General features: G+C 38.4%; 1 protein-coding gene across 1 annotated transcript in view; it reads right to left on the bottom strand.

Annotated features, from left to right (window-relative positions):
* TMPRSS7 (transmembrane serine protease 7) overlaps nt 1–23,927 on the bottom strand; it is a 101,512-nt gene extending 77,585 nt beyond the window's left edge. Inside the window, 3 exon segments of the mRNA XM_043997077.1 lie at nt 11,157–11,287; nt 22,037–22,253; nt 23,880–23,927. Coding sequence (XP_043853012.1) covers nt 11,157–11,287; nt 22,037–22,253; nt 23,880–23,927 — 396 coding nt within the window.
* Nucleotides 23,928–27,523: the final 3,596 nt, after the last annotated feature.

Genomic DNA, 27,523 nt, shown 5'->3' with positions numbered 1-27,523 from the left:
AAGGATAACAGATGGACAGTCTGGGTGTTGCATTCATGCCTTCCATATATTAAAAGAATCAAGGGAAGGCCTCAAGATTAATGAATAATTTATAGAAATACATGGACAAAAATCATACTAGATGAGAAATCATAGAATGGTTGTGATCTACCCTCTAAGAATTCAAGAATTATGATCATCATTCTTGTCAAGGTCTCTTGACCAGTTTCCTATCATAAGGTTTTCTATCATCCCTATGACAAGCTGGTAAAAGGTCTTTAAAAAAACCACAGGTTTATGTAATCCATCTCTCTGCCTCTAAATGGGACTGCACATAAACCACCATCAGAATTGATTGGGAAGTAGGTTTTATAGTCTCCCTTCCTGATATGTTCCAGTGCAATCCCTCTAGACATTCTTCCTTGGATCTAAATTAGTTCTCACCCCATGTGGTATTTTTTCAGACTATTTGCTTTCTTTTTGTCCCAGGGGAGATAGACAATAGTCAGTCATCCCCTTCCCCACAATAATAACCTTTTTTTTTTTCTCATTAAAGGCTCCTGATCAAGATTTACTTCAGCAGTCTATTTCCTTCTAAGGTTACCTTCCTCTGAGATAAATATGCCAGGCTTCATTAATCCATCCTCACAGTTCTTTTTTTTTTTTTTAACCAACCTCCATATGTAAAGGTAGCAGTGAAATGGGAGTCCTGCCTATATGATTTCTCTGGTAAAATGGTCAATGAAAATGTTGTCAATGAGAATGACATACCAATACTGACCATTAGGTGGCAGGTAGCATCCATAGTTCAGATCCCAAAGGCCATCTGACAGAGAAATTTGGTTATTATCCTGTTGTTCTTGGTGGTGGTGGTAGTGGTGGTGTTACAAGCTTAGGGATTTGACCTTTAGTTTCATTGTTATGGAGAACTCACTCCCAGGTGAGGAAACTCCCTTTTTCCATGCAAATTGACACATTTTCTGCAATTTACTGCCTTGGACACTTGCCTGGAGCACTGAGAGATTATGTAACTTTTCCAGGGTCACACAGCCAGGATGTGTGAGAAACAGAGTTTGAACCCAGGGTTTCCTATCTTAGATAACAGCTCTCTGTTCAAATCTGGTTTCAGGCACTTACTAGCAGTGTGACTCCAGGAAAGTTCCTTAACCCTATTTGCATCAGTTTTCTCATCTGCAAAATGAGCTGGAGAAGAAAATGTCAAATCATTACAGTATCTTTGCCATGAAAATCACAAATCACAAATAGGGTCATGAGGAGTCAGACAAGACTGAAAAACAACTGAACAATAAGCAACAACAACACTTTAACTCAGAGGATTGTTTTGAAAAGAATACTTTTAAAGCTGCTATCTAAATGTGAGGTATTAGTGTTCCATATTTAAGGGATATCCAGTCAGTCCCTTGTTTGACACCCTGTTGCAATTTTATCCATCCTTTTGCTTCATGCCTTAGTGCCTGAAAGAAGTAGACAGTTGTAGTAGAGAAGGCTGGTGTCAAATAGAAGATACAGTTTTGAAGTGGGAAAGATGGAGGATTAGAGACAATGGTAGCCAAAGTGAGAGCAAAACATGCTTTTTTCAGAAGATTCTAGAACACTTTATTTCCAATCCCAATATAGGCAACTAGTTTTGTGTTAACAGACTGCTATACTGGGAAGTGGGAAGCGTATATAATACTAAATTTCTGGATTAGTTTATCTCATTTCTGTTCTGCAGCTGAAAGGCTGAAGGGGGAAGAACTACTGTGAAAGGAGGGGATTTTGCCTAGAGGGTACCAATGGAGAAAGAATGGAACATGGTGTTTTGTGATTAATGTGTCCATTGGTTTATACTTTACCCTGCTTACAGGTAATCTGGAGATAGATAACTGGCAGTTTGCTCTATCTTTTTTTTTTTTTTAGTGAGGCAATTGGGGTTAAGTGACTTGCCCAGGGTCACACAGCTAGTAAGTGTTAAGTGTCTGAGGCCGGATTTGAACTCAGGTACTCCTGACTCCAGGACCACTGTGCCATCTAGCTGCCCCCAGTTTGCTCTATCTTTAAAGGAAGGCATGTGGATAATAGATAAAGGCATGGACATAAGAGTAAAACATCATCATTCAATCAATCCATCAATCAGCAAGCATTTATTAAATGCCTATTATGTGTCAGGCACCGTGCTAAACACAGACTCCCAGATAACGAGTTTGGTACATGGAAATGGGGGCAGAGTTCTGGGTGATTAACAACCACCTGGCTCAAGGCCCAGATTACTGACAGGTTGTAGGCATCAATGCCATTACAGGGATAAGTAAATTGAGCTTCAGAGATGTGAAATTACTTAACTAAAGTCACATTACTAATTCATGGCAAAGCTACAACTAGGCAAAAACCAAAACAAAACAGCTGTCCTGACTTAACTGTTCGATATTCTTTCCACTATATGGCACATGTGATATGATGTCTCTATCAGCTTTCTATTTCTCCTCCCACCTTCTGGCATCATTCTATCTATTCATATCCTCCATGTAAGGTTACATCTGCTGTGAGAGGGCTTGTAGTGGCAACCTAGTTCCATTTGTATCTTGGGGAGGAAAGCAGATTAATCATATTCCAAATATGGAAAATACTTGCTTCCTGCCCCTCTAAGGATGAGTGATGGTCATTGAATCTGTTAATAAAAATTTTCATAATCTAGAAAGGAATATACCGAGTAATTCAATTAAATTCAATATTATTAAATGTCTACTATGTACTGTCAATTTGAGTTGAGGAATGGATTATCCATAGTATGTTTCCTGTCTATGTCTAATTGCCAGCAAGGTTTCTGCTGGCAATATGCTTCCCAACCTGGGGAGAAAAGAGAGAGAGTAAGGATGGCTGACCTAAAAATACTAGTAGCTCTATATTGGCTCAAACCAATAAGTCTTAGACTTTTACATGTGTAAAACAGTAATAATATATCTAAGCTATCTATCTTAGAGGATTATTGTAAGGAAAAAGACTTGAAAAGTTGCTGTCTAGCTATACTGTCTAAAAAACATCTGATGGGTGGTCAATAATAAATTAGAAGCTTTAGCAAGAATTTAGACTTTTAAGCATTTATTAAAGAGCATAAGAATTTGGTGAAGATGGGGTGGCTAGGTGGCACTGTGGATAGAGCACTGGCCCTGGAGTCAAGAGAACCTGAGCTCAAATCTGGCCTCAGACACTTAACAATTACTAGCTGTGTGACCCTAGGCAAGTCACTTAACCCCAATTGCCTCACAAAAAAAAAAAAGAAGAAGAATTTGGTGAAGAGAGAGAGAAAGAGGCCTAAGTTCAGCTATCTATCTCAGGGAGCCAGTGTCTCTTGCTCCACTTTCCCCTGAGGTCCTCATGAAAGAAAGATAACCACCCTTTCTTCATCACACAAGCCTCCTGTGAAAACTGAAAACATCCTGTCCCCCCACACACAGCTCCAAGCTAATTGGCTGATAGCTTTGATAGACAGTACCCACGAGCAAACGTCACTTCCTGATGCCAAGGAACTGACCTTCCAAGCCACATGGCTTGCCCTCAGATGCCTTCTCCTCATGGCAGACCTTTCCTACAGTAACTCTCCAGGAGGTGGCGCCACTCCAATTGTCACAGACTCACAAGTTATAAAGCATTATATAAATATAAGCTATTAATATCCCAGTCAGCCTGAGGATTTTAGGGATTACAACAACACAAAGTTACCTTGCTATATTGCCAATATTTTTACTCATCATTATTTACTCCAATCTTGATTTTATCTTAGGTTTGAATAGAATGAGAGGTAGCATGGCGTTGTGGATAGACAGCTGGTCTAGAAGTCAGGATGACCTGGCTTCAGGTCTTGCTTCTAATGAATATTGACTATGTGACCCTGAATAAGTCACTGAACCTATTGGTGCTCTAGAAACTAAAATGGAAAGGACCTTAGAGGTCATTGAGCTGAATCTCTCCATTTTATATCTGAGAAAACTGAGTCCCAGAGACATTAAATGCCTTGCCCAAAGTCACACAGGTAATAAAAGTTAAATTAAGCATTTGAATTGGGTGATCTGATGTCAAGTAATTGTACTAACCAACTTCACACCTTGTGCAAGAAGAGAAACATTTGAAATAAAATGTGAAGCAAATACTAGAAAAATGCACTGACTGAAAAGGTGGTACTAGGGAGGGATATGCAGTGACCTCCAGATGTAAGGAATCCTGAAATTTTCCTTGTGAAATAAGGTTCTATCTTCTGTGTATTTATTTTTTAATTACAATTCACTGACTTACTTGATTAGATCTAGAAAGGGTCTTTTTTGTTAATCAGTTATGTCTGAGTCTTTGTGCCCTCATTTCTGGTTTTCTTGGCAAAGATACTGGAATAATTTGCCATGTCCTTCTACAACTCATTTTACAGATGAAGAAACTAAGGCAAATAGGGTTATGCAAATTTCCCAGGGTCAGAGACCTAAGGGTCTATGGTCAGATTTGAATTCAAGAAGTTGAGTCTTCCTGACTCCAGACCTGGTCTTCTATCCACTGTGCCACCTGGATACCCAGGAAAAGGGGGCCTTAGAGATCATCTAATCTGACTCCCTCATTTCACACATGAGGAAATCAAATGATTTGCCTAAGGTCACACAGGTAGTGCCAGAACTGTGATTCAAACTTAGGTTCTCTGCCTTCAGATACAAATATTCTTTCCATTGTGTCACTTTAATCTATTAAATCTACATCCTTTCCTCCCCTTGAATATCCACAAAATTCCTTATCTATCTATCTATCTATCTATCTATCTATCTATCTATCTATCTATCTATCTATCTATCTATCTATGTCTTTGTGTATATGTGTGCATATATACACATATATACATATGAGTGCATGTATGTGCATATATTTACATATAACTTTTGTAACGATTGGAATGATGCCACCTGCTGGAGACTTACTGTAGAAAAGCTCCGACATGAGGTGAAGGTCTCTGAGGGCAAGACCATGCATCTTTTCTTTGGCATCAGGAAGTGACCTTTGCTTGTGGGAGGAAGAAGGGGGAGGCTGGCGCTCTGACTTTCTCTTTCCTGTGGACTCTGGCAGAGAGTGGAGCTAGGAATGCTCTCTCCCTTTAATAGATAGATGAATCAGGCCTTTCTCTCTCTCTTTACCAAATTCTTATTCTCCTTAATAAATGCTTAAAGTCTAACTCTTGCTAAAGCTTATAATTTATTGGTGACCACTCATTAGATATTTTAGACAGACTAGCTAGAATTTTAGCCTTTAACAGATGGCTGACCATGAAGAGGAAAGCTGAACCTCAGTCTTCTGATCTTCCAGTTGGGTAAGAAATTTCCACTACCCTGTCCCTTTAAACTGCTAAGGACTGGCTGTTTTTTTTCCCTTTAAATTTTCAAATGGGTTTTTTCAACTCCCTAAATACCCTATTTTTGATTTTAGTCTGTTTAACCAGACAAATGGGAGATAAGATCATGTTAATGCTTTGTTTTTGTGGATTTTCTATTTTTATTTTTGTTAGAAGAGCCAGCAAGGTGCTCACACAAGGGAATATAAATATCCCCCCTCTCTCCCAACTGTGCTTTTTCAGAGAAACCTCTGATTCCTGCAACTTTTCCAAGTTCTAACACTAATTGTTGCTCTAATCTGCATGCCTGGAGGCAATGACCCAACCTCTAGAAGCTTTTAATCCCCTAGCAGTAGGGGAAGGGGAAAGCAGGACTGAGTTCAAAATCAAGTCTTATTCAAATTGCCCTAGTCCCTCCCCTCCTCTCCAGACCCCACCTTCTCCCCCTCCCTTGGCCAAGCCCCTTGATTCCCCTTCCAGGGAAGTCCAGAGATCTAATGCACACATGCAGCTTTCTCCACCTGCATTTGCAGCTTCAGGCTCAGCCCTTTCCCCAGCCTGGCTGTGCTTCTGACAACCTTAGAAAGCTCTTTAAATTCCAGATATGCTCATTTTGTTCATAATTTTGCTAATCTGCTTTTGTCTTTAATTAGTAACCTTATAAAGCATTTGTATGGTGAAAGGACTGACAGACGATATAGAGGGGTTAAAGAAGAAAAACTTAAGCTGAAGAAAAATGACAATCATCATCATAGTTCAAGACTCTGCTTCTTTTGCCATGGAAGGGTACATATTTTACAGAAATGTAGAAGTAAGCAGCAAGGTATTGATATGAGTGTTGGGGATTTTAGATATCAGAATCAAAAGTGTTCTAAATTCACTTAGAGTAATAACGTCAGTTCAGAGGTTACACAGGATTTATATGCTATTACATCTACATTTTGAAATTAATGGTATGGGTCTATTTTCATAGGGATTTTCATGCTTTTGAGATTGTGTTTTATATTATATTATATTATTTATATTATCCTCTTTTTTTAAAAAGAGAATATTTGTAAAAGTTTTTTATAGTCATGTGATCAAGTTTATATTTTATAATACTTTTTTTTGTTTGTTTTTTGTTTTTTGCAGGGCAATGGGGGTTAAGTGACTTGCCCAGGGTCACACAGCTAGTAAGTGTCAAGTGTCTGAGGTCGGATTTGAACTCAGGTACTCCTGAATCCAGGGCTGGTGCTTTATCCACTGTGCCACCTAGCCGCCACCATAATACTCTTATTAATATTAAGTTCATATTCATTTTGAATTTCATTGTCTTTTATTGTTCTATGTGTAATTTTCTTCTGTTCATTCATCTAATTTTGAAACATTGCAAGATGGTTTTGATTTCATAATACAATGTTAATTCTAGGAGTATTGTGCTCCCATATTCTGAGTTGTTTCTTTTTGTTATTTTTTTCTCTCAACTGATTATTTGATCAAACTCTTTAAAGCATTTCCCTGGCAAATTGGTTGCCATGGCAAGTGTAAATTGATTCTAGAAGTATTACTTTTGATAAGCATATTCTAAAAAGAAAAAGAGGGGAACATTTGTAAAAGTCTTCTTTTTTAAAAAAAGTTTTCTTTGAGATTGTGTTGTACTTTAATTTGTACTTAAATATGTTTCGATTTTTCACAAAAGTAATTGTACACTTAATCAAAAAAGGGGTATTATTTGAAATTGTTGCATAATTATATATTATATTCTGTGTGAAGATGTATTCACATTTTTTGCGATCATTTATTATCCTCAATTTTAAAATCCATATGAGACTTGGATTATGAGAACTTATCATTTAAGACATTAATTACCTTTATTCTGAGTTATCAGATGCCAGTTGGCTAAGATGCCATCCAATCACAAGAGGAATACATTCAAGAGCAGACATTGAATTGTCACATGAGGGGAGACATGCATGAAGTCAAGGTATGGCCCAGGGAATGGCTTTTGACAAATGTTGAGGCTGGATTCTCTTGGTTTAATTTTTTTTTCTTTTTCCCCACAATATTGTACAGATGGCTGGAAGTTTTGATCCCACCCATCTCATTCTACACCTGGATTCTATGCCCCCTCCTATATGCCTGATGACATGGAGATCTCAATCCCATGCATCTGATTAAGTCTGACTCAGTTTCCTCCAATATGTTCGGTGGCATGGACATATATTCCATCCACCTATTTTAAGCCTGGCATACTGCATGGCCAGTATATATTGCTCAAGTGTGGGAATGCTCATATCCTATCATTTCTCTATTCTTTTATGGTAACCCCCATAATTATCTCAGGTGTCATGATAAATACAGTGTGGAATTTGGCCTTGACATCTGTTATCAATTATATTAGATTTTTTAATTTCTCATAATGGCATGAGGATAATTAGGCAGGTGATACAAAAAGTGATGAAACAAAGATAAAAAGTATTTTAAAAAATAAATATCACAGCAATTGTCTTCTCAATTAACCCTCCACAAGGGGGGACTATAGTAATATTAAGTTTTAGAGAATGTTTCAATTTTTGTTTTATTATATGTTTCATGTGTAACAACTAAGATTCTGAATTCACTTAGACATGTTTTTGAGCACTTTCATTGTTTGATTTGATTATTGACAAAGCTATTTTAAAGTTGTGTTAAGCTCAATTTTGTAGGAAAGATTCCTGCTTATTACCAGCATCCACACATCAACCCCTGAAAAGACTTCTATTCCATGACTACACCTAGAGGACATCTGAGAAAAGACTTTCAGAGACTTTAAATGAACAGTTTTGTTTTGTTGTTGTTGTTTTTTCTTTTCTCTTTCTGTTATAATATACAACATCTGTAACATGTACTCTCTGCAGAGGCCCTCCCTTTCCAAGACCAATGTCAAAGTGCCAGTTCATGAGGACAAAAAACTGCCCCTCTGGACAAAACTTTCCTCTCTCCCTTTTCTATATTGTTATTAACATATTGTTAGTTAGCATAGGATATTATATTCTGTTATTTTTCACTGCTTCATCAAGGAAACACCCCGCTTCTTGAAGAAACAAAGGGGAGACTGTAACCATTGGAATGATGCCACCTGCTGGAGACTTACTGTAGAAAAACTCTGCCATGAGGTGAAGGTCTCTGAGGGCAAGACCATGTGTCTTTTCTTTGGCGTCAGGAAGTGATGTTTGCTTGTGGGAGGAAGAAGGGGGAGGTTGGCGCTCTCACTCTTTCTCTTTCCTGTGGACTCTGGCGGAGAGTGGAGCTAGGAATGCTTTCTCCCTTTAATAGATAGATGAATGTAGGCCTTTCTCTCTCTCTTTACCAAATTCTTATTCTCCTTAATAAATGCTTAAAAGTCTAACTCTTGGTAAAGTTTATAATTTATTGGCGACCACTCATTAGATATTTTAGACAATATAGCTAGAATTTTAGCCCCATACACTTTCTACTATATCAAATGGTGTTGGCTTTCATTTCTATTAAGAGGATTTTTTTAAAAAAGAACTTCAAAGTTTTCCCCATTACAGGATCTCAAGAACTAGCTAGTGTCTGACCTTTCATGATTATATGTGTTTTTATTATATCTTCTCTCAGTTTTCATCTTTATGATGGAAGAACCCTATTCATGTTAGTATTCTTCAAAAATAGACAGCCTAACCCTGGGCAGCACTTGACTCTATCACTTTCTCAACATCTGTACCTCCCTCTTTCTCTTTTCCATTCTTTCCTTTCTCTTTTCTCTTTTTTTACCCTTTCTATGATTTCAGATTATATTTCACCTGCTGTGCTGTGTATATTTTAATGGAAATGCCCATTGACCATTTTAGCTGACCTGCTCTGACCTTTTTCTAGACAAAAAGTTGCCTTTGAGAAGTGTCTTTAGGCACTCCCCAAATGCTTCAGGAACATATCAAAAAGTAGGGGGAGAAATTGTATCAATAGAGCGTTCTTCTGAATAATCTATATTATGAGAGGGTTTTAGTGTTTAGTTTTAAAGGTCCCTTCCAGGTTGGTTTGTTTGGTTTTTTGGGGGCTTTTTGTGGGGCAACAGGGGTTAAGTGACTTGCCCAGGATTACACAGCTAGCATCAAGTGTCTGAGGCTGAATTTGAACTCAGGCATTCCTGAATCCAGGCCCGGTGCTTTATCCACTGCACCACCTAGCTGCCCCCCTTCCAGTTTTAACATGCTTAGACTTTTATTGTAATAACCCATATTTGTTCTGCTCCCTGGTTTCAGAAGTCCATCCATCTTTGCCACATTCTTTTTCTGGGACAAAGCATTTTCATTTTACTTCAGTGCTTCTAGAGTCATCATTATAACCAGGATAGCAAAATCTAACTTTAGAGTAATAGACTAGAGCCTCTTACTCTTATGCTGTGAACAGTATAAACCACCAAGTCCATGAAAGTTATCCAATATCTTTTTCCTTAAATATTCCTAATAATGTTGCTGCTCACTGCAGCAACAACTGGGACTATGGTGCTATCCACTGTCTTAGTGCTGAAATAGAAAGCTACATTCCGCTGACCATGGTGCTGACAACTTTTCTGATGGTGCCACAGCTTGATTCATTTGCTCTGTAAAAGCAGCTCCTTTCTTCTTATTATTATTACTTATTTATTTATTCCTTTATTTACTTCTATTTGTATTTGTGGCTACTTAGTTTTAGATGTTTGATTTTGTATTCATTCTTTTTTTAAAAAAGATTTTATAAGTGAACATGTTTAGAGAAGATAAAGCAAGAACAGAAGCACATTTCCCCCCAACATCTGGGCACACACTCTGCCCCATACTACCTTGTCCTCTGGAGAGACTGGGCTCAAATTTAAAGCAGCTAGTACATACCATTAACCCACTAAGTTCACTTCTATACCTGAGGTGTCAATAAGTCTGCTACTGTTGCACTGTATCAAGCAGGTCATTCTTCAGGTGCTTGGCTTCTGCCTCACCTGTTTTGCATTCATTCTTAACACCAATACAAATGACTGCATTATTTTTCACCCCATTACCTCACTCCGTGAAGCCAGCTTGATGCTGGCTCCAGACTCTTCTGATGTTGATGGAGAAAGGGAATAATAGTTATTTGCATTATTACTCACCCAACCATATGCCTATGGTTCAGTATAGAATGTCTACATATTAAATTACAATAACATGAAGCAAGAAGAGAAAAGCACATGTTCTGATTCACTTTTTTTGAGGGGCAATGAAGGTTAAGTGATTTGCCCAGGGTCACACAGCTAGTAAGTGTCAAGTGTCTAAGGCTAGATTTGAACTAAGGTCCTCCTGAATCCAGGGCTGGTACTTTATCCACTGCACCACCTAGCTACCCTGATTTACGTTTTTTTTTAGTGAGGTAATTGGGATTAAGTGACTTGCCTAGGGTCCCACAGCTAGTAAGTGTTAAGTGTCTGAGGCCAGATTTGAACTCAGGTACTCCTGACTTCAGGGCGGTGCTCTCTCCACTGCACCACCTAGCTGCCCCAAAATTGATTGGTTTTTTTGTTTTGTTTTGTTTTGTTTGGTGAGGCAATTGGGGTTAAGTGACTTGCCCAGGGTCACACAGCTAGTGAGTGTTAAGTGTCTGAGGCCGGATTTGAACTCAAGTCCTCCTGACTCCAGGGCCTGTGCTCTATCTACTGCGCCACCTAGCAGCCCCCTGATTTACTTTTAATAGGAAAATAAATGTTTAATTCTAGCTAATAGAGAGTATATACAAATCCAACTTTTTATAGATGCTACTTTAATCCTACAAAACCTTTACTTCCTGAGATATGGGGATTCTATAATCCCTGGTGTATTTTTCTTACCACTTGCTGCACATTTTGTGCTACTGAAAGGAATTCCCTTGATTCCTTCTGCCGATATTCTGGGAGAAACTCAACATTGGCTATACGGAACAGCCCAACAAAGTAAAAAGCATCCTTGCTTTCAGCCTGGCCTGTGAAACAAAAAGAAGACAATTAGGTAGCTGCATCACACTAAAGTACTTGTCTGATTTATGCCATCATTGGGCTCATGAATTCCTTGTTTCTAATGACAAATAAATATTGTAGTGGTTCATGAACTGTGTTGTGTAGTTAATAGCATCTCTTCCAGGATTAGTAAATGATGGCACCTCTGGGAATATCCTTTTCTCTTTTGAGAGAACTATTAGAATAAAGTAAAAATATAAATTTTGCACTTCATAGAACCCCTGAAGTTGAGGTTTTGGGGGAGCAAGCAACACATGTGGTATACTCAGAAGGAATGCCAGGTGGGTGGAAAGTGAGAGGTTTGTAGTGTTATGTATCTTGTGATATGATTAAAGTAAAAGAAGCGGACCACAGACCACTGGCCTCTAGTCAGAGTGATACGTCTTCAGCTTCAAAGGCTCGCTTCTATGTTGTCTGCAAAAGTACTGCAAAAGAGATAAAAGGATATGTAATTTGGAAGACCTAGATCTAAGTCCCAGATCTACAATTAGCTAGCTATGACCTTAGAAGGTTACTTTACCTTTCTGGGCCTCAGTTTCTTTATAGGTGACAGGCTTGAAGTTGATGACTACTAAGGTACTTCCAGATCTAATGATCTACAGTTCTAAACTGACCATCTTCAGAAAGAAATGTGGCAGAATAACAGGAATAAATAACTTACCCATTGGTCTATTCTTTCAAAATACCACAACATTCCATGTAAGTGGCCATCAATTCTGCTTACCTACAAGCCTGACTTTGCCTAAATTTTCCTAAAAACATTGTCATTATTACCAGAGTAACAGGACCAACTCCAACTTTATGTACTCCTTAATATGCCAAAGTAAAGAGATTTATGGGTTTAATGAAATCTTTTGAAGTAGCTTTCAGAAGTTTATTTGGTGGCACCATTCCTCAATGTGGGTGTCACAGTGGGAAAACCAGAAAGGGTCCAGATAGCAGGTTACATGGACTTCCCCTTGTCTTCAAGCCATATATCCTCCAAGATCATTCCAGAACTAGAAATTTATGCCACTCCCACTCTTGTCCAGAGGTTGATAATTAAATTGAAATTTGAGCTGGCACCTGGAGAAAAACTGTCCTTGCTAAAAAGGAATTGTAAATAATCAACAGCCTCAACCTTAACTATCCTTAGATCAGTCACCAAATCTCTCATCAACAGGCCACCCATCATTGCTCTGTACCACCAGACCACCTGGTAAACCAAACTAGCCTAGTCCACAGTCTTGTTCATCCTGAGAAGGGGATAAAAATCAAATTAATATCATGCTGGGTCCCAAGGCACAGCCCTCTCTTCCCCTATCATCACTCCCCCCCATAGGAAAGGAAAGGATCTATTTTCAACTCATATTGCCTCCATTTTCTTACCTGTACTTCACTTCTCAACCCATTAAAATTCAGTTTCTGACCCCACTACTCAACTGAAAGTGTTCTTTCCAGTTATCTATATTCTCTCCCTCTCTCTCTCTCTCTCTCTCTCTCTCTCTCTCTCTCTCTCTCTCTCTCTCTCTCCCTCTCTCCCTCTCTTTCTCAGCAATGAGGGTTAAGTGGCTTGCCCAGGGTCACACAGTTAGTAAATGTCAAGTGTTTGAGGCCAGATTTGAACTCAGGTCCTCCCGAATCCAGGGCTGGTGCTTTATCCACTGTGCTACCTAGCTGCCCCTACCAATATTTTCTTAATTGCTAAATCTCATTGTCAAGTAGGAAGCCAGGTATTAAAGTGAATCAAATACTAGAATTGGAGTTAGGAAGACCTAAATGCAAATTCTACTTCTAATGATGCTTACTAACAGAGTGAACCTGGAAAGGTTACCTTACAGCACTATGAAAATGTTAGCTGTTGCTGCTGCTGCTACTACTACTACTACTACTACTACTACTACTACTACTACTACTACTACTACTACTACTACTACTACTACCACCACCACCACTACTGCTGCTGCTGCTGCTACTACTACTACTACTACTGCTATTACTGCCTCTTCCCAGTCTTCATCATTGTTGACCTCTCTGCAACATTTGACAAGTGACTACTTTCTGGATACTTTCTCCTCCCTAGTCTTTTTTTTTTAAATAATATTGTCCTATCCCAGTTCTCCTACCTGTCTGACCCCTCCTCATTTTCCTTTGCTAAATTACTGTCCTTATCTTAGTTTCCATGCATTAGTATATCTCAGGACTTCAATCCTGGATTTTCGTCAAGAGATGAAATAATAAGAATTAAATGAAAAATTAAAAATAATGAAAAAAAAGAATTTCTCTCTAAATTTTCTCTTGGTGATGTCAACAGTGACTATGGATCTCATTATCACCTCTACGTAGAATAATCCCAGATCCATATTCCTAACTGTCATCTCTCTCATGAGTTTTTTCCAAATAGTGTTTTATCCACCATACCACACTGCTTCTCTAATGCTTTGATACCTTGTTCCTATTAAATGTTCTAATAATCCTTTTGTTCTCACTGCCTTTGCCTCCCAAGTCAAAATTTAACCTTTAGTCTCTGAGCCCTATAAAATAGACTAGAAGCAGGGGGGGGGTGAGGAAAGTCACAGAACCTTACATCAGAAACAAGACTATATTTGTATATGAGAGGAAAGCTGGCAAGTCCTTTTTTCTTCAGGCATCCTATAAACTGGGTTTATACACTGTGCTTCACTGGTGCTGGGTCACCAATTGGCATGAAATTTCAAGATCCCACAGGCCAGATTAGGCTGCTTTTTTGGTCCACAGAAGCATCTGAAAGATTTAGTTGTTCTTCTTCTTCTTCTTTTTTTTTTTGGAGGGGCAATGGGGGTTAAGTGACTTGCCCAGGGTCACACAGCTAGTAAGTGTTAAGTGTCTGAGGCCAGATTTGAACTCAGGTCCTCCTGAATCCAGGGCTAGTGCTTTACCCACTGTGCTATCTAGCCATCCTCTAGTTGTTCTTCTTAACATCACTATTATGATCCTGTCATTTGTGACTCCAAATACCCTTCAATAAACTGGTTACAACAAGGCAAGTTTAGTGTGGGAGCTCTTCTAACTCTTCTAGTATAGTGGACAATGTTTTACCTCAAAAAAACCACCCTCACCCCTTTGCCACTAAATGGAGGAAAAGGTAGGCAAGAGAGTTTCCTTTTCCTTCCTCTCAATAAGCCCTTGTAAATCACCAATTGTCACACATCTCTGATAGAAATTACTTTGTATTTACCTTATTTACAGTGCCCCAAAAGCCAATGTAGTTATAAGCTATCCTAAATATCTTAGTGAAGTTTTAAGTTATGAAAGCCCAAAGGGGTCATCCTGTATATTTTTTCTTTACTTACATTGTCATGATCAGTTTTTTTTTCCTTGTCATGTTCTTCTGGGAAACATAGACTTTAAGTTGTCTCTTTGCATCTTGTCTTTAACAGTATAATTTACTTGTAAAGAGATTATGTGGGTTTTTTTAACATTGTAGGTTTTTTCCTTTTCCTTCCATGTTGTGCTTCACTTCTGCAGACTTGCATTCTCAATCCATTGTTCTCTTTTTGTTGGGGGGGGGGCAAGGTGACAGGTCTACCACTGTGCTTTCAAGTATTTCTGTTTTGTCAACATTTGGTACATAGACCACAAATTCTACTTTCAAAATTCTCATGTCTCTTTTAAACCATTTGGGAATATTCTGCTGCAATCCTATGATCTCTTGGGAATTACAGGACCCTCTGCTTCATCAGGTATTGATTCATGTTTCTTTGTCTTTCAATATTTATTCATAAGTGTCTGCACTAATTTAGCAGGTCTGGATACAGATTCCCTTCTTTTATTATTATCTTCACTGTACTATTCATCTGCTTATTCTCAAGATTGTTAAAGGAGGTGTTTTTTTCACCTGAAATCTTTAATAATTTCAATCCTTTCTCTTATATTCCCCTATGCTCAATTTTTTACTCCATCCTCTTTGCTGGTACTTACCCCAAGGACTGAACAGCAAAGATGCTTCAGGTTCCTCCCACACCAAGGAATTCACATTTTATCATTAGGTTGTTGGCTAAATGACTTCTGGGGCTACAGAACTGAATGCAGCTCAGTGTCAATCCCCTTTCCCTCAGATTTTGTTTTTGGTGAGGCAGTTGGGGTTAAGTGACTTGCTCAGGGTCACATAGCTAGTAAGTGTTAAGTGTCTGAGGCCGGATTTGAACTCAGGTCCTCCTGACTCCAGGGCTGGTGCTCTATCCACTGCACCACCTAGCTGCCCCTTTCCTTCAGATTTGATAGATATACACACATATGAGCATCTTGCCTCAGTTATTTATTTCCCTCTGTTCTCAAGCAGAGTACTGTCATAGAACAGAGCTCTGTCACACTGTAGTCTTAGCCAAAACAAACTTCTGCTTTTCAGTGTTCCACCACACAGAAGAACAAAGGTGGGGTGGGAAAGAGTTGAGTTTTGTTGAAAGCCCAAGACTTGACTTGTGCAGCCCTGTAGGAATATGGTGGTTGGTGAGGAAAGAGGGACTAAGTGAACACATTAAAGTAAGGGATGTGTCTTAGATTGTGGAGGTAGGTAAAATTTATTTATCTCTTGTGCATAGTTCCTATTTTGGAGAAGTTTGAGAGGTCATGAAAATTGGAAAAGGTATTTAGTCCTCCACTTTGTTGGTTACAGCACATAGTAATGTGATAAAATAATGGGATTTAGCAGATACTCAAAGACCCACCTGGAGATTAATCTAAACTGATTGAATCAAGTGAGAGTGATTGACTGTTGATTAGTTTCCTTCAAAGGTAACTAGATTGTAATCACACCTGGCTAGCCCTTAAGAAGGTATTATTCTCAGAGGCTAGACTTTGAACTTAACTTGAGAACACCTTCAAGTTCAGTGAACCAATGGATTTAGAGGATGCCAACCAATCAACTTGAAGCAGTGTGTAAGGACCGCCTTTGTTCCAGACCTATAAAAAGCGTCCACAATCAGTTTGCTAGTGAGTTCGTGGTTGAAGCAGGCTGGTGGTGGAGGACTTGCGGAGGAACCAGACAAGGCTGGAACTCTAGACTAGGTAGGCTTTCTTTTTCTTAACTCTATGTGAATACCAGGAGGGAAGCAGAATCTTTCAAAGAACAAGGAAACGCGTATTATGCCAAGAAAGACTACAATGAAGCTTATAACTATTATACAAAAGCCATAGACATGTGCCCTAAAAATGCTAGCTATTATGGTAACCGAGCTGCCACATTGATGATGCTGGGGAGGTTCCGGGAAGCGTTGGGAGATGCCCAGCAGTCAGTGAGGCTGGATGACTCTTTTGTTTAATGTTTAATGCCCAAAGAGTGGTACTAAAGCTTTTAAATTTAAGGCATCACACAATATAGATTTTAAACATCACAGTAAGTTCTTATAAATACTTGTTGACTGACTGACAATGAGAAAGGTACAGAGAACATGTTTCCAAATGTTCACTATTTAAAAACAAAACAAAACCAAAAAACCAAAAAACCTTGTGACTCCGTGGAACAGAATTTCACCTTAAAGACTTTTCTCCAACTAGGCATCTCCCCCCAAAATCATACATTAAAGGTCCTAGTTATAACATAAGAATTGTGAGACAATAGGGGGCAGCTAGGTGGTGCAGTGGAAAAAGCACTGGCCCTGGATTCAGGAGGACCTGAGTTCAAATCTGGCCTCAGACACTTAACACTTACTAGCTGTGTGACCCTGGGCAAGTCACTTAACCCCAATTGCCTCACCAAAAAAAAAGAGGAATTGTGAGACAAGTAATGTGAGGTTATCTGAGTAAAAGGGAAAATATTAAATCAAGTTGGACTAAGTCTTAACAAAATAGAATGAAAAATCAATTTTCAATTTCATGACAGCTAGTTAGTGTCTGAGATTGGATTTGAACTCAGGTCTTCCTGGCTTGGGGTCCAGGAGAATAAAGAGAATAAATACAAAGTGGTTCAGGAAGGAAGATATTCAGGGATGCAAGAAGGGAGGGTCAGGAAAAGCTTCATGTAGAAGGTAGTAACTTGAATTGTGTCTTAAAAGAAGAGAGGCATTCTCTAAGGTAGAGACAAGGAAGGAGTATACTCCAGGCATGGGGGAGAGAGAAGGCAAAGATATGAAGCCACAAAAGGGAGTACAGTATGTGAGGAACAGAGAAAAGGCATGTTTGGCTGGACCTCTGATCATGGGTTGGGAAGGAATGTATAATGAGGCAGGAAAGATCGGGGTCAGGTTGTGAATGGCTTTTTTAAAAATTGTGTATATTGTCTCTCCTCATAGAGTGTAAGCTCTTTGAGGGTAGGGATTATTTAATACTTTTTTTGTGTTTGTATGTCTAGTGCCTCATACCTGGCACATAGTAGACAATTTATTGAAATATTTGTTCATTGACTGATTACTATTATATTATATAGATGGTTCATATGCTGTGTTTCTGTGTAAGACCAATTTGATTGCTGCACATAATTCTTTTATATGCTCCATGTGTCATTTATTACAAAAGGGTTGTATTTTTGGTTTCATATGTGTAACATTGTCATTTATGTTATGATTATGTGCAGTGAATTATAGTTGTTTTGTGTACTATGGTTAGCTGTTAGTGAAATTCTAATGTAAAGAATGTAGATTAATGCATACATGTGACTGCATTGTTTTAACATCTACTAAAGAGACCAGCTATGTTAACTACATTGATTTAAAATCCTTCACTGGGGAAAGATGTATGGCAGCATGTAGCACAGTGCTTGGCATCCATTTAAGTGTTTAATAAATGCTTGTTGATTTGATTTTATATGTTGTTGTTGTTTTTTCAGGGCAATGAGGGTTAAGTTACTTGACCAGGGTCACACAGCTAGTATGTGTCAAGTGTCTGAGGTCAAATTTGAACTCAGGTCCTCCTGAATCCAGGGCCGGTGCTTTATCCACTGTGCTACTTAGCTGCCCCCTGATTTTATATGTTTTCCTCTTATCATGGCAAACATCTTTCTAATTCTGAGTCCAGAGAAATGGCAATGTTAATTTGTAAAACATCTGAGTTTCAGAATGCTTTTTAAAAAAGAAACTGCTATATGTTATCCCCTGCATTCCAGGCCATTGCCAGTCTTTGCCACTGGACTTTGATGACTCCGAAAAAGTGAAGTTGATTACGTTGTGTAGCTCTGCCTCACTTAAATCCAGTTCACACACAAGTCAAGACATCATCCTGTGATGTCCTCTTCAAAAATGAAGGATGAACCACAACAATAAGATTCCTTGAAAGATGCAACACAGACTATTTTGTTCAATGACCCTTTGATTAGTGATCAAGTGGGTTACTAGAGATATACGTTGACCAAAGATATTTGTCATTGTCATGGAAAATGTCCAGTACAGAGTTTAAATAGAAGATGAATTCCCTATAATGGTAAGGTCCTCCAGATGTTCCTGTTGTATATAACACCATGCTAATTATACAAACCCCAGTAACATTGCAGAGCCTCCTAAATGAGATGCATATTCACTTAAAAGCATTTGGCCTGGGGCAGCTAGGTGGCACAGTAAATAAAGCACAGGCCCTGGATTCAAGAGGACTTGAGTTCAAATCCGACTCAGACACTTAACACATACTAGCTGTGTGACCCTGGGCAAGTCACGTAACCCTCATTGTCCTGCAAAAAGAAACAAAAACAAAACAAAACAAAACAACCCAAAAGCATTTGGCCTAACTAACCACATTGGAAAAATGAAGTGAAGAATAATCATTGTCTAGTCTATGCTATGGAAGGTAGGTGGTGCTGTGCATATAGCTCCAGGCCTGGAGTCAGGAACATCTGAGTTCAAATTTGGTCACAAACAATTAATAGCTATGTTACCCTGGGAAAGTCACTTAACCCTATTTGCCCCAGTTTCCTTATCTGTAAAATAAGCTGGAGAAGGAAATGGCAAACTACTCCAGTATCTTTGCCAAGAAAACCCCAAATAGGGTGACAAAGAGTCGAACATGACTGAAAAAATAAAATATTGCCTACTGACTGGGAACATTCTGCTTATGGGTGACTTGATTTGTCTTTCTGCTTTTTTTGAGGCAATGTATTGTAGTTAGTAAAGAGACTTCTGGACTTGGAATCAGAAACTCAAGCTCACAAGCCACCTCTGACACAACTAAATGACGCCAACCTAGTGACCATGCACATGTCAGCTACCTGAGTCTAAGTTTTTTCATCTATAAAATGGAGATAGTAATAAATGTTGTCTACCCCACAGTGTTCATGTGAGGCTCAAATAAGATAATGTAAAGAAAATGTTTTGCAAGCCTTGAAAGAGCTATATCAAATTATTACCAATACTATTTTGTTTCATGGTCCCACATCCTGTCATAACCAGAAAGAAATGCACTGTGATGAGGGGAAATATATTCAAAAGTAATACACTTACAAAACTTAAAACATTTTCTAAAATTAGTTCATTAAAAATAACAAAAGTCCACCTACATTTGTAAAATTCTTCCTCTTGTTTCAAATCCTGAGTGTCCACTGAAACTTTCAAGGAAGCCTAATGATACCACTAAAAAAAAAAAAACCTGCTTCAAATGAACATGAAAACTGCTTGGTGAGTTAGTCCTACTGACACAGAAGCACATGCTTTCCTATCATGTTCCCACCATTCGGGAACGAATTAAAAAGACCCTTTCTGGCACTCAAGGATCCCATCTAAGGTTTATAATGTCTAGGTAGACATGTGGTAATATGAGATAGAGGCTCATACTTTTCCTTCCATCCATCTCTCATCACTCTGATGTAATTTCTTAGACCAGGGTCCTAGTATTCAGCATCCAGTGGGAAAAGGGAGCTACTGAACAAAACCCACTGCATATATTGAGCAAAGCAGCATGGGAATTCTCAGAACAGAACAGATATAAAGGTCTCTGTGCTCCCAAGCCTTTAATGAAGTTTCTCTTTAAATACCACAAGCCTCAATGGTACTTCTTGCTCTGTTTGGTGACCTTTTTCCACTAAAACATCTGCCCAGTAGAAAACAGCAATCAATTTCACTGAGTATCCCCCAATCCTACTTTCTATTCTCTCCCAGCCAACTTTAACACCCCCGCCCATTACCAGGGTGATCAAATTTCAATTACAACCAAAATTCCAAAACACCTCAAGCTGAGTAAACTTAACATCTCCTTCTATCACGGTCAGTTCTACTTGTGAGATTGTTAAATGATGAAAAATAATTAGAGAATCTCTTCATCCTAGTTGATTCAAACTAGAATGGGTCCAGCACCAAAACTCAATTTGCTTCTTAGGAAAGTGCTATCAATATATGTAGCAAAAACTCCAAAACTACCTTGAAACCTGAGTCCTTTCCCTTCTCACTAGTGATTTTTCCACAACCTGTTTTCCACCCCCTACGGGTGCCCAGCATTCTCTCCCTACACAAGGTAAACTAACTGAGTTTCAAGTTGTATGAACCACCTCTTCCAGAATTACTTGCACTTTGACAGAAACAAGGCCTGAAAAAATTTGAGGGGTGATGTTGTAACTAAGAGTAATATTTCAGTAATCAATTAAGTGAATAGGGGAGATATAGCTGGTGGTCCCTTCTTACCAGGTGATAAATGATTAGACACCTATTTTTATTCCAATCAGTATTAATCAGTTCAATGTGATTCTGTAGGGATAGTGATTATTTTTTATTATACTTGTCTATTATTACCTATTAATATACATTTAGTAATATACATTTAATCAACTAATATTAGTACATATTTTACATACCTTAGATAGAGGGTAATTAGATAAGATAGATTCTTTCTTATAATAGGCTCCCAAACTTTAAACTATAAGATTTTTAAGTTCACTTGCATGTTATAAAGTTCACTTGCCTAATCACAGAAAGCTTATTAGAGGACCTCCATCCTTTCTCCTTGCTTAGTAGGTGACCAAGCCCAGTGTGGCAAAGATGATCTAATGATATGTTAAGTCTCTCAGTTATTTTTGATTGTCCTTCCACCCTTATTGTCCTTTTGTTGGGGAAACATGCCTATGATACTTGGCCAATAGGCCTGTAAGACCCTATTGGCTCTCTATTGCCCAACATGGGGCCAGTGAATGACTATCAGCACTGCCCATTTTGGGACATCCTCTACCAGCTGCCTTTCATAGGTATGAACTGAAGTTTCTCTTGGAAGGTCAAGGTCTATGCACCAATGAGCCTCTGTATTTTGTTCTGGGTTGTCTGTGTCATTTGGGTATCAAGCACAATAAAACTAAGGCCTTGGAGGAAGGCCCCTTTTAATAAATGGCAATTGGCTCAGAGTTCTGCCTCAATGTCTTTTACTGCAGATTGGACAATTTTGGACCCTGCACCAATTGTCTACAAAACAACCATTGAGACCTCCCATTACAATGCTATTTTGACAAATGGAAAGGTGAAATGATGAGTGAGTGAGGTGAAATAGCTTTTTTTCTGAAGGACTTTAAATTCATTCAACTTATCTGAGCAGGCAAAAATATCATTCTAGAACTTTCTTCTGCCCCCATTCCCACATTTTCCCCTCCCTTCCCCTCTCATTTTAAAATTGAGGTGGAATAGTGTCCAGATTATTCCAATTCCTCCTCTACCTCACATCAACTTCTGCTTTAAGGGATGAAGGAATCCTATAAGGAAAACATATAGAATTTTACAAGATATATAATGGAACCTACATTGATAGTGTATCATTAATCCCAATGCACTCAACTTCCAGGGGCACACATTTTAACTCACTGATATGGAGCCATAGTAATGTCCAGGTGATTACTGCTAGGATGACTAAAAACGCCGTGAAAAGAATGATTTTATTCTGGATATTCCAAAAGGGGGCTTTCTTGGCTTTCTTCTTGGATTTGACTTTGCCAATAGGTTTTCTGTGTGGCCTTCTGGGTGGTTTCCTGACTGGTGGTTTCTCTGGTCGGGTTACCATTTGAACAGAGATGTTAGATACCTTAAAGAAAATTAAAAAAAAAACAATATATATATATATACACACAAACACACACACACACACACATATATACACACATACATAAGCAAACATATGCATTGGGGCAGCTGGAATAATAAAAGGAAATGCCTATTCAAGGACATTTTGTCACAAACCTTCCAAATTTAAGGAACAAAAGGTGAAAGTCATGGTGCTATATTTATTTTCTTTACATAAGTGATCCTAGGATCATGTATAGGGCTGGAAAGAGTTTTCAAAGGCAATTTAATCCAATATGATCATTTTATAAATGAGGAAACTGAGGCCCAAAGAGGTGAAATCCTTTACTCAATATCACATATATAGTAGGTAAGAGCTTGTATATGAACCCAGTTCCTCTAACTCTTGATCTGGGCTCTTTATATGGTTCCAGGTGATATTTGATCTGTTCATGGATGTATAGCTATGTCTCAATAAAGAAAATCAACAGCAACAATACAGTGCAAATAGTTCTTTAGTGGAATGGGTAATTTTTATTTCTAGTTATTTCCACTAGGAAAAAAATTATCTTTTATTTGGGGGAGAAGATACATAAAACCTGCTCACAACTCTATTACTGACTCTATGTACATTTGAGAGATTCATGAAAGATTGCATTGTTTTGGTTTCCTAATCAATAAAATGGGGGTGACAAAAAGAAACTGGCAAAGACTATTTTGGCAAAAGCCATTGGGTAAAATAAAAATATTCTGTTTACAAACAAAAAAATAAGGCTTGCTATCGCTTAGTGTTGTCTTTCCCCTCAGCTCTCTTCTCCCAGCCTTCCCTACCTGACAATTATTGAATAATGTATAGAAAGGCCCTTGAATTCCTTGGACAAAGAGATTTGTACAGGTCAGTGTAAATAAAGTCTAGTGATAAGATAATTTCTAACTGCAATGCAATAATAAGCAAGTGAAATGTAACTGCCTAGAACAAAGGCTAAACCAAAGGAGAATAAGAATTCTAAAGAAATAATGCATTTTTGTCCAGCTGATAAACCCAGTTCTTATAATATATATTCATACCAATTAATGGGCTATTTTGCAGCTCAGTATGCTCTAAATTATTCATAGGTGTCTCATTCTTCCTGCCAAACAACCTTGTCCAGTGGAATGTGGACTATAGTCATCCAGATGAAATTTAACGAGAGTAGACCTAATCTAATGCTGTGCCTTGGAGGAGGTGAAGATACTGTTTCTAAAGAGAAAAATAGCATTGCAGGATATGGAGTGGACTCATTAAAATAAAACTCCCTTCCAAGCATCTTCTAAATTATCCAAAGAAGAAACTCTTCCAAAATATATCGTTGCAATGCCTTTGACATATAGGCTGAGTCTCACTGTTGATTTTCATTTGGTATCACATCAATGATAGGCTTTGCCCCCATCAGTTTACCCTGGCATTTATTAAATGCAGTTTGCTTAAAGATCAGTATACATTCAGTGACATTTTCACTGCACAGCTGGTAACAAATCGTCACTGACAGAGCTCTGGCACAAGCTAACAGCAATTCAGAAGGATGGTGCAGCCCTCATTGATGAGCAGAGAGCAATGATAAACAGGCCCTAAGCAGCTAAGAGAGCAAGGATCTCAAATATTACTTACATTCAAGTCAGCAGGTTTGGCGGAATCATCACTGTTAGGTTTCTCCATTCTAGGGGAACTCTTCTCCAGTTTGCAGGTAGGGTTGCTCCAAAGTCAAATTTGCCCCTAACTCTTGTACTGTGTCCCTGAGTTCCTGTCCTGGGGAGAATCAGCAACAGCATTCAAGAGATCACTCAGGGCAGGGCATCAATTTACATCCAGCAGTTTCCAGTTCTGTAATTGCATCTGTCTCACTGCTCCACAAGGGGTGTTAAAGGGACCTGGCAAATTGTGTCCCAAACTGAAGTTGGGTAGGTAGTTTATGTTTTCTCCCTTTTGGAAGCTGAGGCATGGTGCTATCAATTGGAAGGGGGAAGGCATAATACTTTTGGGGTGCCATGCATGATAAAACAAGCATGAAATTGACAAATTGAGTCCCTGGACTCAACTAACAGTGTTTCATCAACCAATTATACTGTTTTTAAAAAAACACTTTCTGAGTTTAGGTATGGTACAGTAAACTTAATGAGATCTCCAACATTGCTCCAGACTTTAAAATCAGTTAGAAAATGTAAAAGAAAAATAACTTTCAATACTTTGTCATCTACACACAGCACCTTGTAATAAGATCCTTCTTTGAGAGATTGAGAGACAGCATGGGGTAGTAGATAGAAAGCTGGCCTTGGAGCCAAGATCCGGGTTCAAGTTCTTCCTCTGACAATACTGGCTGTGTGACACTGGGCAAGTTAACTTAAATCTTCAGGAAGGAGTTCAATGAACACCATGTATCTAATCCCTCTGTAATGATTGAAATGACGCCACCTGCTGGAGATTTAATGTAGAAGAGCTCTGCCCATGAGGTGAAGGTCTTTGAGGGCAAGACCATGTGTCTTTTCTTTGGCGTCAGGAAGTGACGTTTGCTGGTGGGAGGAAGAAGGGGGAACCTGGTGCTCTGACTCTTGTTCTCTTTCCTGCGGACTCTGGCAGAGAAGGGAGCTAGAAATGCTCTCTCCCTTTAACAGATAGATGAATGGAGGCCTTTCTCTCTCTCTTTACCAAACTCTTATTCTCCTTAATAAATGCTTAAAAGTCTAACTCTTGCTAAAGCTTATAATTTATTGGCGACCACTCATCACATATTTTAGACAGACTAGCTAGAATTTTAGCCTTAACACCTCCTTCCTTGACAGACTCAGCCAGGGACTGGCTCAGCCAGGACTGGGTCCAGTATAAGAACCATCCACAATCCACCTCCAATCTCTCATTCAGAGTTCGGTTCCATTTCCCCATTACAACCACATTGGCCTAATATTATACTTGGTATGTCCATAGTATACATATGATAAATGTTTGTTTTATGATTTAATTAATTAATCTGTTGTGACAAAAGGGGGATTCTCAACCTAATAAAAGGCAATGATTTTAAGTACCTTATAGACTAAAAAAATTTGACTTTGTTACATTTTATTAAGGCCACTAGATCTCACAGGACAACAGAAGCCAATATTTAAAAATCAAGTTGAAAACATCAAGAGATAAAATAGAAGTGATGGTGAACAATGACCACAGATTAGTCAAGATTAGCCAAGCATTGTGAGTCTTGAAGAAAAAGAAGAGGAAGGGGAAAAGGAAAAGAGAAAGGAATAACAAACCTTTTAATATAACCATATCCTTTCATAGTTCTCTTACAGTTTAATTGGCCTGTGGGAGCATTTAATTTCTTGGCAGTCAGAAATACACTTTACACTAGGGATGCACAACTCTTAGGCTTCTGTCTATCTTCTCTGCCAAACCTCTTCGTGTCTGTTGTCCAAATCTCCTAGCTCTATGACTGTTTCTTCCTCATATTAGTAAGACACATGGTGTATAGAAGAAGGAACACTGAACCTGCAGTTAAAAGGCCTAGTTCCAAGCAATCTAAGCACTGTGAACTACTAGTTGTCAGCTATTAGAAAATGGGCAAGTCACTCTGCCACTGTGAATCTGTTTCCTTACCTGTAAAATGTAGATGATTATAACTATACTGTCTATTTTGAAGGGTTATGAGGAAATTGATTTAAAGGGCTATATAAATACTAATTTTTACTAGATCTTTGAATTAAAACCTATTAACTAGGGTTGCTTTCTTCCCAAAGTGCTATATAGATATACATATATACATATGCATATATACATAAATGTACATACATATATACCATACACATGTGTATCTGGGCGTATGTATAGACACACATAGGTATATGTATGTATATATGTATTGTGGAAATTTAATTGCCCAATCTGCAAGAAAAACCCCTGAGGCAGAGTCACTTTATTAAAGAGGTCTATGGGCCTCTCTAATGAAGTGGATCTCAGGTGTTCCTCATGATCTTAAATGCCCCCTTATTCCAGGACCTTAGTTTTATATTGTTTGAAACCTGGACAATATGGGTGAAATAGACCAAAAACACAGAATCTCATGGATAGTGTACACAAAATACAGAATCTCATTGGTTGACAAACAGGCTATTGATCAGACTTTCACAGACCTATCTTGACCTTTCTGGTCAATGAGCAGATTTATGGGTTGTACTGATAAGCACATGTCTACATAGGCCAACAGTTAGTAGATGGGTAGGCTACAATCTGGCAACCAGGGTCACAAATTGGCCAAATGCTCATAGACATCTCCCCATGTTGGGTAATAAAAAGGATGATAAAGAGAGAGGGGCAACAAAAATAGCTGGGGAGCTTTCCATGTAATTGAGTCACCTCCATCATGCTGAACTTGGTCCCCGTAATAAGGAAAAATAAGGGTGGAGGGCCTCTAGTTAGCTTCCTATGATTAAGTAAGTCAATTTATAAACTACAGTTCATAGCTCTGAGGCCTACTAACAGAACTTATAATCACTACCCCATGGAATCTTATCAAACTGATTAATACTTATTGGAATAAAATAGGGATCAAATAAAATAGGGGTCTAATTAATCTTCTATCACATTATGTATGTGTTTGTTTATATACATGTCATTTATATTTTTGTAAACATTCTGAGCTATAAAATAGCATCATTCATTGGTTTAATTCATTTTGTCTTGCATAATCAGAAAATTTTGGTGGAAGAAGATGCCTTAGCTACCCAATGTATCTAAACCTCATTTTACATGAGGTGTTGTTTGTCCTTTATTCTTGAAGATCAGTGACATCATGAGGGTGATGCCTTGACTTGCTTGTGAATTAGATTTAAGGGAGGCAGAGCTATACAAAGTTATCATTCTCACTCCCTCCTCCAAAAATCATTAAAGTTCAGTGGCAATACAAAATTCAACATGATTGGGCATGGCCTGGGATGCAATGGATGACCTTGGCTTTTCTAAATTAAGGTCTTTCCCAGTCTCAGTTTGATTGAAGCAATGCCCATTCAATGACTAAGGGCTAGGTAAGAACTGAAACAAAAAATGGTCTAATTTACTATGACAAAATAATCAATCTGGGAGGGGAAGATCCTCAACCAAAGTAGAAAACAATTGCTTTTTACACTTATTTTAAGCCATCAAAACTAAACATGGGGCCACAGAGGCTTGGACTGGGGGCTATTATTAGCCATTCAGTGAAAGCCAGAGTGATTTGGGTTTAAAGGCATAGTCAAGTAGCTTGGTTTGAAACACAATGAGATTTTCAAAAG

This window comes from Dromiciops gliroides, chromosome 3 (assembly GCF_019393635.1).
Source record: "Dromiciops gliroides isolate mDroGli1 chromosome 3, mDroGli1.pri, whole genome shotgun sequence".
Classification (NCBI taxonomy): Eukaryota; Metazoa; Chordata; class Mammalia; order Microbiotheria; family Microbiotheriidae; genus Dromiciops; species Dromiciops gliroides.
This window is presented reverse-complemented; position numbering and strand designations above follow the sequence as displayed.